The sequence below is a fragment of the Corapipo altera genome, unplaced genomic scaffold (assembly GCF_003945725.1).
Source record: "Corapipo altera isolate COAL_440 unplaced genomic scaffold, ASM394572v1 47, whole genome shotgun sequence".
In the NCBI taxonomy this organism is placed as follows: Eukaryota; Metazoa; Chordata; class Aves; order Passeriformes; family Pipridae; genus Corapipo; species Corapipo altera.
The window spans coordinates 8,798,052-8,811,896 of NW_020884897.1; the positions used below are offsets into that span (position 1 = coordinate 8,798,052).

Consider the following 13,845-nt stretch of genomic DNA (forward strand, 5'->3'; position numbering starts at 1 on the left):
TGACAAGCAAGAGGAAATGCTTGCATTTGAAAGGGGGTGTTACATTTGCCTTCACAGCTCTTCATATGGAAGGCCATTTCATTCCTCTTATCTCCTTCTCATGTGTGGCATGGGAAAGCAACCTTTCCTTTTCCTGTCTTATCTCCTCAAATTTTAAGTGGAACACTCAATAAGTGTTAGGGTAATGGGTGAAGAGGTATCAGGGTTGGTGTGGCACAGTCTGGGTGATCATACAGGCATTTTATGACCTTTGCCATAAAGAGACTTGCTCAGTGGCTACTGTATCAAGGACAGCCCTGGCTGTAGCATTCATTCTCCACTCAAAGGGCCTTTCTTGCTTTTTAAAATTTCCCCATACCCTTCTTCCCTATATGCTCTGAACTCCCCAGGAGGGAAGGATGCTCATTTTGGGATAACAAGACATTTTTAGACTATTAAATTCGGTTAGTGACTACCTGTGTAGCAGTCACAGAACCAAGTAGTAAGGCTAACAGGGAGCCAGCCATAGGACATGGCTCGTGCAGAAGTGCTGTGCTACAGAATACATATTTCTCAGAGGTGGGGCACTATCCCATTGTCAGTGACCGGCAGAGGTCCCTCTATAGCCCTCACTATGTAATCTGAGCCCAGGACCAGTTAAAACCCCCAACAGTGAGGAAATGCCCATAATCTTACAGATTTGGGTCCTCAAAACCGGCTTTTTTTTTCAAGTGCCTACAAAAGAAACAAGCCTGTGTTTTGTAACATGCAGTGAACACTCTTTGTGCTATATAATCAAACAGCAATGCACTGAGAGTTTAAGTAGTCTGAAAGGGTTTATCACCCAACCACAGCAACAAATAATCAAGGCTCAGGCTGCAGGGTGTCTCCACAGCCCGACGGCAGTACAGCAAAACCAATTCCCTGGAGAAATGTATGTTTCTTGTTCCTGTTCTAGTGGAACGCCCCTCCGGAACCTTGAGTACTAGGGCAAAAATGTAAACAAAAAAATACCAATTCCCACTATGAAAATCCGCCTACAGAACAATTTTGTTCCTGGGAAGGTGATGCATGGAAGCAGCAACTGTACAGGCTGTGGTTAGTTACCTATTTGGTGCCATGCATCATCATTTTATACATTCTCTTTCATCCACTTTATTTCCCTTTTCTGTCAAAACTCTGTACTAACTCAACCTCGCTGAGTATGAATAAGGAGGAAAACCCATGCCAAGGAGCCAATTTTTGGTGATGGTCAGTGTTGGGATGTGCTTGCATCCTCTGGCAGTGTCTATGGTTTGGAGGCTCACCACAGTCTGGGGACAAGAGGAGGTTAATTTGCTTTGAGACATGTGAACATTTCCAAATGCAGATGGGTTTCTCACCAGCGAAGCACATTTTATTCAAGAATAGAATGTAATAGAAGCCCTGCCTCCATTTCAAGGGGTGCTGCCTCAGAAAAACACTCTGGGAGAGTTTGCTTCAAACCTTTCTTCTTTCCTCTTTTTTTTTCCTGATGAGCCATAAGCTGTTGACCTTTTCTGTAACATAAGGAGGTTGGTTGCTGGGCTTTTCTCTGCTAAAGTGCTAACATCTGGGTCTAACTATTAATTACCCGAGATTTTATTTTTTTTTTTTTTAATCATTACTCTAATTCTTAATATCAAATCCTCCCCTTGGGGGACCATTCGTTATTATTATCATTATACATGGTTTCTAAGGTGTCCACCCACATCACAACTGCTTTCTGGAGGAAAGAAGCATGTGGTAAGAACTGCTTTGCCTACACAAGAAAGGAACATTTCACATTAAAAAATGCCACGCAGCGACCAACATGGGTGAGCAAGTGGCAAATCCCCTGGGGAAATGATATGGTGTTGAGCTGCTGAAGTGGATTTCCTCCCACCAGCACAGCCAAGAGTCCTGCCTGAACTGCCTTTCCAGGCTGAGCTGCTTTCAACCTGTCACTGTTTGGAAGTGAGTGATGCTCAAATAGTGGCTTTGCTTAATGAAATGCTGGTTCTTTCTTTTTAAAGAGGTACAAAATGTATTCATAAGCAATAAGCTGGTATGTGATTTAACCACTATTTCAGTGATTTACAGAGTGTTTAATTCAGAAGATTATAAAAAGCAAGAAGCCAAACAGCTCCATCAGGGCTTGAGCCAAATGCCAGTAAACGCAGATGAAAAACTCCTCTCCACTTCAGAGGATGCAAGGTCAGGCTCCACGATCAAGCTACAAAATTTAATTATTCCTAGGGCCAGTTTTCTGTTGTCAAAATGCAACTAAAAAAGCACATGACATCATGAGGATGTTCTTATTTATAGGCTGGCATAAAAGCCACTACACTGTGCAGAAGTGCCTTAATTAACTATATGCACTGTCTCAAAATGTGTTAAAACTATAGAATGATAATTGTCAAAGAGAGAGGAGAGACAAGGAGGAGCAATAGCAGATCCTTTGCAAACTGCAGAATACATTTTTCTACTTATTTAACAAATTTCACATTTTTATTTGGTTTTACATACTTTTTAAATTTTATTTATATTTCAACCTGTACAGATCATTATTGGGGGAAAATATTCAGCTCCTCTAAGTAAAATTGAATTAGCTGAAAACAGATTCTATTAAATACTGTACTTTTTCCTCTTAAAATAAAATGTGGGCACTAGTACAAGTTTATAAATATTAAAGAGTGAAAGTGTGTAGCACTCTCTACAATAATTATCACATTTTGCCTCCATTAGGTACAATTTCTCTTCTTAAGAAATTTGCAGGTGGGGACATTGAGGTACAGGGTTTTTTTAATGCTACAGAGAAGGGACATAACAGACCAGACCAAAATAAAATAGAACAGTCTTGGTCAAATGGGCAGATGTCTGAAGTAGAGTCAGTTCCCTGATGTTCTTTTATCCATGATTTTAAATAAGAAAACACAATTTCCTTTTACTGTGAACATGGAAATGGGAGCATGTGCAAGGGAAACCTTGTTGTCTTTTGAAATATTATACAATAGGATACATACAAAACTGATTAAGTTTTCTCTAATTAACTTTAAAGTCCATTTTTTTCCTGCCAGTGGCTTGCATAAAAGAAGGAGACAGGAAGAATAGTAAGAGCTCTGCAGAGACATCTATAGACATCACTTTGAAAATTTACCCACAGTGAAGCACCGGCTCAGTTCCTCCCTCTGTTATCACTTCTGTGGATCTCCAGCACTTATTTGCACTCAACTCCACTCATGGGACTTCTCTTGAAGTTACTGGAGCTCAGCGTGGGGGCCACGTGGAGGATTTTCCAGACCCTCTGCAGTGTAGGCAGGAAGAGCTGAGCTCATCTCCATGAGTGCTCCTGCACTCTACTTACTCTGAGTACTACACGAATTTAGTAAGAAACACGGATTCTGCTTAGGAGTAACTGTGCACAATTCCCTCCTTCTCACACACAAAAGCAGTGAGGAGTGGGAATAACTGCTGATTTTCTCACTGATCCTGGTAAGCCCATTTGGAAGTTCCCATTGATACGGCACAGCTGGACGTGCTAATGCCATGCTAGGAGCTCCTTTGAGGAGCCACCACTTGGCTGTGCCCAGAAGGAAATGGTTCATGCAGAACTGGGTGACCACTAGGAGATCTGAAGAAATGGGCTTTTTTTTTTATGCTAGGCTTTCTCTAAGGGGATAGGAAGACAACTGTAAAAAAGTATAACATTTCTGCTGGCCAGAGCAAAAAAATTAAATATAGAGGTATCCCCTTGGATATCAATCCAAAATTAGCTCTTGTTTAGGACATGCAGTGTCAGATCAAACCTGTGGTCCAGCAGCACACACTGGTGTAAAATGACCTTAACAGAGGTGAGGGAAATCCTGCAATTAGGTTAGGGGAGCACTCTGGTCAGTCCTGGCCTGATCACAGACATGGTGAGCAAACTGAGCTTTTTCCCTTGTTTCAGTGAAGGATATGAATGACTAAGATAATCCATATTGGACTCAGTAGGAGTAAGGTTATTAAAAACCAGAAGAGAATAAAACAATTTTCCATGCCCAGATTTCATAAGAAGGCTGTTGCCTGTACTGCTAAATTTTTAATTTTCCAAAGTTAGAAAGAATAATATTAGGAAATAACTGTACATGGTATTGGTGTTCCACTTTTTCCCAGTGCTTTGCAGGAGAGCTCCCTGTTCCACATCTGGACCTGCAGATGCTATCTCAGTACCTATAAATTACAGCTGGCTGGCAATTACAATTCAGCGAGTGAAACTGTGGGGTTGTGAGAAGAGCTTTGCAAAAATATTTATAATGGAGACAGCTGCAAGCAGTTATCGGCAGATATATCTGAAAAGCAGCAGCGTTCAGAGGGGAGCAGATGGGACAGGATGGAGGTGTTCAGCCCAGGGAACGTGAGGCTGGGTCCACTAGATGGCACCCGGCGCCAGCATCGCGTTTTTGGATGAGCAGCGGGAGAAAAATGGGTGACACGAAGGAAAGCTGAACTGAACATAACCCCCTACACACCTCCGCCCAGGAAAATGAGAGCTGCGGAACTCAGCCGGCTCCCCCTGCGGAAACTATAAACCACGGACCATTGAAAGCAGAAGGTAAATGTGTCAAACCAGTAGGGGGTTCTACCCTGAGTTTACCAAGAGACTGTGAGAAAGCTGAAATAACAACAAGGGAGATATTAAATCTGTGCAGTCTCTTTCTTCCACCCCTGGCTTATTTTAATTTTTAAATCAGATGTTTTGAGTCCACGTTATTGGCATCTATTAGTTGTCCTATGGAGAGACAAATTGTGCTGCTACCCTTATGTGGGAGTTTATTTCGACAACAGCTCTTATGGAAAAATGTTGCAGTCCTGTATAAAATGCTGTTTGGGAACATATGTGCTAAGGACATGCCCAAACAGGCTTGTCAAATGTATTGAGAGCTTAAAGTGAAATCTGGAAAACATTGGTGTGAGCCCCTTTTGACTTCAGACAAGATCTGAATCTGGAGAGCCTGCAGAACACGGCAAAAATAATTAGAAATTTTCCTTTAAAAAACAACTTATGCTGGCAGATTAATGTCATGTTATTTAAAAAGTGATGCCACAGATTAGGTTAATTGGTTTCCTTATTAGTTAGCCTCAGCAGGGGTGTAGCAAGGGCATTAGTGGGTACAAATCCTAAATTGTTTGATGAGGCAGATCACAGCTGAGGATGAGGAACAGGGTAGAGATAGCACAGGGAAAGTCACACTGTCACAGGCTGTTTTCAGGAATGAGTGTCTGACAAGCAGGAGGGATACTGGGGAGGGGAGTGAGTTTGTTCACCAGCAGACACCGCTGAGCTGGAAGTATGCAAAGGGGCCAGGGGCACACTCTGACATGGTATAACAGTGGTGCCTACTTGTAGAAGAGGATTAATGCATGACAAAGTTTGTAAAAATGGCAAAGGGGTTGTTGCTTAATGCAGAATTTTGCCACTCCTATTATTGTCAGGTGGAGAGCAAGGATGCTGCTTGTCCATTGCAAATTTCAGTCACCAAAGAACCTGGAATGTCAAACTGAATTGAATGTCAAACTTGTGCTGTGTCAGTGTGCTTGGTCCTGCCCTCAACAGCCTTCCTCCACACGCATCCATCAGAGCAATATTCCTGTGTTAAATATGAAATAGGGGATGAAGAGATTTTTACCCCTTCATCCAGCAGAGGCTCTACTTTCAGATGATGTGTTTCACCACCTATTACATCATGTTCACCTGCTACACCTGACCTCTGTCTTCATGTACCACCCTAAAATATAAGCAGAACTCCATAGGAACTCGAGTTCCAGGAACATGGTAACGTGTCACCCTTTCCACCACTCACGTGCACTTGAAAGATCAGTGCAATTGTTACTGTACAATATATTTTGCAATGCCTGTGTATGTTCCTAAAGCCTAAACTTTTTAAACCACAACTGCACCAACAAGAGGTGCAGTGATCTCTCCAATCCTTATCCTGCTCATGGTCTCCTGATCCATCATGCTGTGGGGATACCAATGCCTGACACATCAGTGTGCCTTCTGGTACGCTCTCACTTTCCAGATCTTGCTCTTGTGATGGATACTTCTCCTCTGACTCACCCAGCTCTCCAACTCCTTGCACCACTGCCCAACCAAACAAGAAGAGCAAGGAGAACCACAGCTGAGTGTGCAATAAAGTTGATGCTGGGAGGAACAACGAGCTGATTGTCAGGGACAAACAAAGATCATGCAGCAGTAGAAGACTGCTGGACCACTGTATTGTCATTATTTTAGCATTTCTAATACATACTATGTATGATACTTCTATTTTTTCCCACCTTTGTTTTGTCTGGAATAGAACTGTGCTGTCAGTCAAATCTTTTTGCTCTTAGCAGGTTTGCTGGAGATACAAAGCTTATGTGCTCATACTGGGTCTTCATCCTGTTGCTGAACACCCTTTCAACCCACAAGCTACTTCTCAGATACAGTGCCAGAAAGATAGTTTTCAAAAAGTAAATAAATCGAGTAAATTCATGGGAAAAAAATCCCAAATCGACTAATCAACCAAGTAACAAATAATCAAACCAAATCAAACAAAACAAACAAACAAACAAACAAAAAACCAAACCAAACTAAACCAAACAGAAAACCTCCCCAAAAAATAAAAGCAAAACCCAAAGACCAAATTGAGGCAGGGAAGGGAAGAGACTGAAGTCTAGAGCATGCCACATGAACACTAGAGCTTTAACATGGTTAACGGTGATAAATCTCCTAATTCCCCTGTTCCAGCCATATATGGAAACAATTTAACCTCAAGCTCATGATTTTTTTGTGGTGAGTCAATTATAAGCTGCAAGCTGGAGGGAAGCAGGCTGCACAAGCTCCAGGGCTCACAGATTTTAAATTGCGTATGTCTCTAGGACGCACTTTTTTGTACAAAGCATTATTTCCCCATCACTAAATAGAAGCCAAAGGAAGTTATTTTAGCTTTGTTGTTGTTGTTTTTTCAGGTTTTTCTTTTCTTGTCGGGTTGCAGGTTTTTTTGTGGGTTGGTTGGTTGGTCAATTTTTTTCCTGTTGGTTTTGTGTGTGTGTGTGTGCACATGCACACGTGTGTGTGTGTGTACAAGTGTTCTGAGACAAATCCTTGAGGAACACCTGAATGTAGCTAATATTTTTATGATGAAAAAATGCTGAGAGATGTCTTTATATCTCACCATTGTATCTCTGTACTTCTCCATCATTAAACCCACTGGTTACTATACCAAAGAAACTGGATTCCAAAGTGGACAGGGGAATCAAAAACGTAAGTGTTGCAGTTTCTGACTTCTAGGACTTTTGCTCTTAAGACACCATACCTGGGTAAAAAAAATCTAGTTCCCCTGAGGACTGCCAGGGAAAAGGTTGCTGATCCACAGTATATAGGTACAGTGGGAGCTGCCTACAGAAAGCAATAAGAAACACTGGGCACACAGGCATGGCCAGGATCCTGCCTTCTCCCAGGGGCAAAGCCCTGGCCCATGGAGGCAGAAATCAACAGGACTTTAGGACATGATCCAGTGTTTTCCTAAATCAGAGACACAGTAATCCGTTTAATACAGTGGTATGGGTGAGAGAGAGTGGATAGAAACTGAAAGGGGAGGTTCAGCCTGGATACAAGGAGAAACTTTCTCCCCGTGAGACAGTCAGGTAGCAGGGCAGATTGCCCAGGGAGGCTGTGCAGTCCCCATCCCTGCTGGTTTTCAAAATCCAGCTGGATAAAGCTCCCAGTAACCTGCTCTGAGCAGGCGGTTGGACCTTGGAAGAGTGTTTCCATTCTGAGTTATCTAGTAATCCTATGATCAACCCTGTGTATAAACCAGGTAGACTTTTTAAAGGTTTGCATATTTTGCCATCTATTGCAAAGATCTAAAACATCTACTATCTGTTTAGCCATAATGTATAATAAGAGCAACTTAGTGAAGAACCTCAGCAAGTATTAAAATGATATTTTTTACAACCACAATCATGCACAACGCTCTACAGAAATGGCAGAGCACAGCTATATTGTCCCTTTTTACCATTTCTGCACAGCTATTGCCACCAAGATACTTAAAACATACAACCTGGCAGAAGCTTCCTGGCTTTTAGCTTTGTATTTAATGACAATGAATTGAGAAATTTTGCTGTGTAACTTCTGCATATCCACTGGTTCTGTGGAAATGTCACTCCAAAACACCACGTACCACATATACCTACATATGACTTATTGGTATGGTGGTATCCCACTCCTGACCAGTTGGGCCAGTGCTTAAATTGTATGTTTGCTTGTTTGTTCTTTTTTAAAGTATCATTTAAGGGAGAAGAAGGTAGAAACTAAGGGCTAAATTCTAAAGAAACAACACAGGTGAGAGGAGTGGTGGGGTGATGGAGTTGAAGCCACAGGTAGCCTGCAGCCCCATGAAGAAAAAGCATAGAAAGGGGGGATTTACAAAACTGCAACAAATCAATGCTGAAGCATCAAGGAATCACAGAATAATAGAATGGCTTGGGTTGGAAGGGACCTTAAAGACCATCTAATCCCAATCCCCTGCCATGGACAGGGACACTTGCCATGAGACCACGTTGCTTAAAGACCCATCTAACCTGGCCCCTCAAACACTTCCAGGGATGGGACATCCACACATTCTCTGAGCAACACATCCCAGTGCCTCACTACTCTCCCGGGAATAATTTATTCCTAGTATCTAATCTACTCTTTTTCAGTTTGAAGTCTTGTTTTATCACTCCAAGTCTTTGTAAAGTCCTTCCCCATCTCACTTGCACGCCCCCTTCAGACACCGAAAGGCAGCAATAAGGTCTCCTTGGAGCTTACTCTTCTCCAATGCTCTGGTGAGTGGCCAACCATGGCTCTCAGCCAGACGCCACCTCATCTGTATTCTAGACAAAAACTTGAAATCTGGGATATGAAATTCATGTAGTCTGACTCTCTGGGGAAGCTGACCACTTCTGCTTCCAGACTTTGTCATCTTTTTCACAACACACAGCTCGGTGGATGCTGCAGCTGAAAGCCAGACCATTGCAAAGGGCTGTCACTGGAAACCATTTGTCACAATACATGTTGTTTTGCAGGATTCTTAATGGCTGAGTTTTAAAATGAAGACATTGAAAAGTTGCTTACCCATGAGGTATTTTGCTGAGGACATAATACGCTGTATATGAATGCTGATACACCTGCAAAATGAAATTAAGAAAAAGACAACAAAAGAAAAAAGAGATTAGTAATTGTCACCTGTGTTAATAGGGCTCTTTTTCTACAAAAATGATTTGGCATAAATGGCTGGGAAGCTCTTATAAACACTTCAAAATCTACAGCAAAAAAAGAACAATACATTAATCCACTTAAAGCTGTTGTGTGTTCTTTTCATTTTGCTCTTTATACAATGTTTGGCAAAATCGTATACACCCAGACGTTCGGTGTCGTTACCATGGCTACCAGGTCTTTGATTAAACTGGGGGCACATGGGCTCTGCAAAGGCTAAATATAGAACAGTCATTAATGAGGACACCTTGGTCAGCTGGAGACATTCTCCATCATTATAACTACACACAACAGGGATATAACGCGTGTTTTTTGCTTTATTCCCGCATAAATGAAACAGGGAGTGATGCTAGCTGATCTCAGAGAGAGCTGTCAGACCCCTGTCAGTCAGCAAATAAAACTGTATCGACTCATGACCTCGTGTTTCTGTGACCTGCTAAATTGCATGTTCATATCAATCTGTGCTCTTTGGGCCTTGGGGAGGAGCTGGTCAGCTTGCACAGCAGCTCAGCACAGAGGGGAGAGTTTATTACTTATTTTCTAAGTAGTAAATAATAACAACAGAGTCAATGTCAGCAATTTAAGAGTTGCTGATTTTCCACTAGTGACAGAACAGTCTCTAACAGTGATCAGTGGTTGCCCAAGGTGGGTAGTGCTGAGCAACACAGAAGTCAGGGCACTGGTGTGAAAGGTCTAAATATGAATCACTTTATACAAATTTATACAGGCAAGCACTTTTGCAATTCTGTCCTGTTACTGTATGCTACTAAATAAATAAATCAATCTCCTAACAGACAAAGGAGAAACTTCTTGAATACTTGCTTCACCAATCAAGTTTGTCCGATCAAAATAATTTTTCCTAGGTTCCTATGTTTTTGCACAAGTATTTCTTTTTTTATGCCAAGAAACCATGAGATGAGATGTCCTGGATGATGCTGCCAGCCTCAGCAGGGGCCATCCCAAGCACTTCACCAGCATCACAAGTAAGCATGACTCACTACCCATCACTCTTGAGGGTAAGCCTGCACAGTGGTGTCTATAACAGGCTTACAAGTTTTGGGGCCTCAGTAAAGAGACAAATAAACACAAGGTACATCATTCTGCAGATATTAAAACAAACTTCTCTGTTGCAATCTGAGTCCAAACACTAAATCCTCACACTTCTGCATTAGCTCCCTGAAAAACAGGCATAGAGGCGAAAGCATTGGATTTTTATGTAAGAAATGCAGAGACTGATGCCAGATTGATGTGAATCCCTTCTTCCCTGTGCAGTTCACTCCTTTTATTACAAGGACATCATGAGGTCATATCCCAAAATCCTATTTCCTTTTAGGCATTCAGGTCCATAAAGACTCCTCCCTCAAGGTGATTCTCTGTTGTGTTGATATCAGGGAAGGTCTAGGAATATAATAAAATAGGAATTCACTACAAGCTAGCATTTATTTTAGTACAAGTGTCCTTTTTAGATCCACCTGTTTCAGCTGGTGTCAAATAAATTACCATTTTCTCACCCTCATTCAATCATATCAAAGAGCTCTTGAATCTTATAATGCTGATACCTGAGACCTGGCTGATGCATGTGGCCTTAGTGTTTATTCCAGCTTTGATGAAGTTCTAAAACCAATACATTTCTTAAAGAAAAAGCACTGGTGGACTAAATCTGTCTACAGATCTGAAAAACCTGGTAATACATTGCCACTAAATACTGAGCTACTTTTGTCTTCAAATATCCTGGCATTAGGATGTAGAAAATGATGTAGATATATAAATTTTGATCTGAGGCCAGGACTGTTGCTCAAGGTTATAAGCCAGGCTTTGTTGTTGGATATCAGAGACATAAGCCAGCCCCAAAAATGAGTATGAACAGATGCCTTAGGTAAAAACAGAAAAATGTAGCAGGCTGGAGGGAAAGGAAACATCCAGGGAAGTTTTGAGCAAGACATCTGGCACAGAGTCCTATAGCCATGCTGGAGAGTTCAGAGCTGTCTTAGAGCCATTAATGGAGACTGGTAAAATATTTTCTTTGCTGAAATAGTTTAGGATTGAAAAAGTTGTGGGACACTCGGAGAACTCCTTTATTTTGTGGATGTCATTTGGCCAGACTCTAAAATATCTCCCACCAGCTATGCTATAGCATAGTCTTCAGTTTTGCAGCTGAATGCTTTCTCAAATAAATCCCTAAAATCAGTAGGTTTGCTCACAAGAACTGCTTGTATGAGCAAAGATTTCAGGATCAGACATTTAGTATTATTACAGTTGTGAAGGACACAAGTGCATACAGCTCAAAAGTCCTTCTCAGCCTTACTATTTCAAACCTATTAGGAAAACACACTGCAAGCAACCCTCCTAAGCAGACAAGAATCCAAGAGAAACATAATTTATGTCCTTCTGAGAAACGAAATGGCTGCTTTCCTCTTAGATATGCAAACCAAACAAAGTTAATGCAAACCAAACAAAGTTAATTCAACCTTTTGAGAGGATGACTATGTCTGCTTAATATCACAACTAAAATTTCTGCTGGGGTCAAGAACTAGGCTATTCACTTACCAGTAGGAAAACCCCACAACAGGGAAAATTGCAGGGAAGAGATGAGCATTCTTCTGAAATTCAAAGCCAAGCCTCAGAGACTGGACAGTGCTTAAAAATTAGTATTCACTTAATTTAACCTATCTGTTTCTGAGGCGTGGCCAACAAAAATAACTGTGTTAACTCTCTGTGTTGCCCTTCTCTATCAAAGGATGTGGTAAAAACCACTGCACTGATTTGATGCTCTTATCCCTGGTTTTTGGCCGGATCCCAGAAGCATACAAGTCCTCTCAGTGCAGAAGCATATTTGAGGATAGCAGAGTTTTCGGCAATGTTTTTGCTCTGTAGCTCAGTGTGCCAAGTCACCCCACCAGCATAAGTTAGAACAGGTTTGAGATGGCTCTGGAGGGCTCCAGGTATTACCAAAATTGGGTCACAGAAGCTCCCATGCCAACTGTCACCAACAAGTGCTGTAAAAGTCATTACGCTAAAACCACGGTGCCAGAAACACTCCCACCGGGCTTGTCATCCCAGGTCACAGCACAGATCTTGTTTGCTTTCAGTCTGCATCATTCTCTGCAACAGGTGCATGTTTACACTGAAAGCACAAAGGGTCTGAGAGACGGGTCTATCTGTTCCCACTGAAGTTTTGGAAAGGCAATTATCTCTCTAAATTTCAGAAGAATACAGAACTAATTGCATATGACAACACCTTTCTGTGAAGCCACTGACCTCGTTTTATGCAACCAACAGAAGAAACCTGGACCTGACCAAATGACAGCACAAATGGAAACACTGCAGCACACAGAGCAGCACGAGAAGAGCATCTGCTTCTCCCATGCCACCAAATTCCAAAATAATAAGGAAATTTTGGTTCCAATAAGATACAGAAATAACATGGAAGAAGAAATTTCTGTACTCTATTACCACAGAGCCAAGTATGGTGTGAGTGGCAATGTCTCCTCGAAAGCACATGCTTAAATGCTGTAAGGATACAGGTCCTAGTTCAGCAGTGCTTACTGAAATAGAAACTGTATGTTATTTAAGAATAGAATGGATCTGGAATTATTTATTCATTGTTACTATTCATACACTTTATGTCAGAATCTATAGCTCTTGTTCTTGCCCAAAAGCAATGCAGAAATATATGATGTAAGTCCAGAAAAAATGTGAAATGGGTTTTCAGCGTTTTTTGGCTGGCATGAAAGATAACACTACCTGCTGAGGATTTATCACCAGCATCAGAAAGAAAGGAAGAGTTTGGTTTACATTTCCACCTTCTGTGTTGGTCTTTTTCTGTCACATTTTGTAGGCTGATGCCCTGCTAGCACCAGCAGTAACCAGCATTTATGGAAAGGCTTTCTTTTATGTTTGCATGACAAGGTGAGGAATCAATACGAAGAAGAGGCACCTTCTTTCAAGAGGTTTACAAGCAAAGAAAGGGGAGAAAAGCCCCTAGAGGAAGGCTCCCCAAATCAGCCCAATCCACTCATCTTCCAACAGCCTGTTCTATCAAAACAGTTAATTTAGGGTCTTATCACTCAGCATATAAAACAGCTCATGGATCTGAAATTAAACCCAGGTGGACTGGCTGCTGTCATCTCGTGATTATTACTTACTTGATAAATACAGGAATAAAACACGCTTTGCATCCATTTTCTAAATGGCTCCATAGAGCCATCTGGCCCTTCATGCAGGTTAGTGTTATTTACATTAAAGAATTACCCAGAAAACTCACAAAAAAACCCATAAAACTTATTGCTCAGAAGGGAACAGCTACAGGGCAGGGTGGAAGTGTAAACTGTGTTATAAAGCAGTTTGCAAGGCTTAATACAAAATTTCTAAAGTTTGGTGCCTTTCTTCTTTTTCAGGAATCACATATTTCATCCAAAAATTCATCCCAGTACCCTCAAATAAAAATAAACCTTCTAAATAGTCATCAGAAATAAACTGTACGACAGTTTGCTAAAATCTGAAAATAGCAAGAATATATTTCAATGTAATTAATCACAAAGCACTCAGGAGTTACCTGGGCAAAAAGTAACTTTTTATTCCATAAC

The 13,845-nt window shown here is 41.4% G+C and overlaps 1 protein-coding gene across 5 annotated transcripts in view; it reads right to left on the reverse strand.

The window, feature by feature from the left end:
- DPP6 (dipeptidyl peptidase like 6) overlaps positions 1 to 13,845 on the reverse strand; it is a 542,987-nt gene that overhangs the window by 108,090 nt on the left and 421,052 nt on the right. For all 5 annotated transcript variants that reach the window (XM_027648436.1, XM_027648437.1, XM_027648434.1 and 2 more), the window contains exon 6: positions 9,119 to 9,171. In XM_027648436.1, coding sequence (XP_027504237.1) covers positions 9,119 to 9,171 — 53 coding nt within the window. The remainder of the gene's footprint in view (positions 1 to 9,118; positions 9,172 to 13,845) is intronic.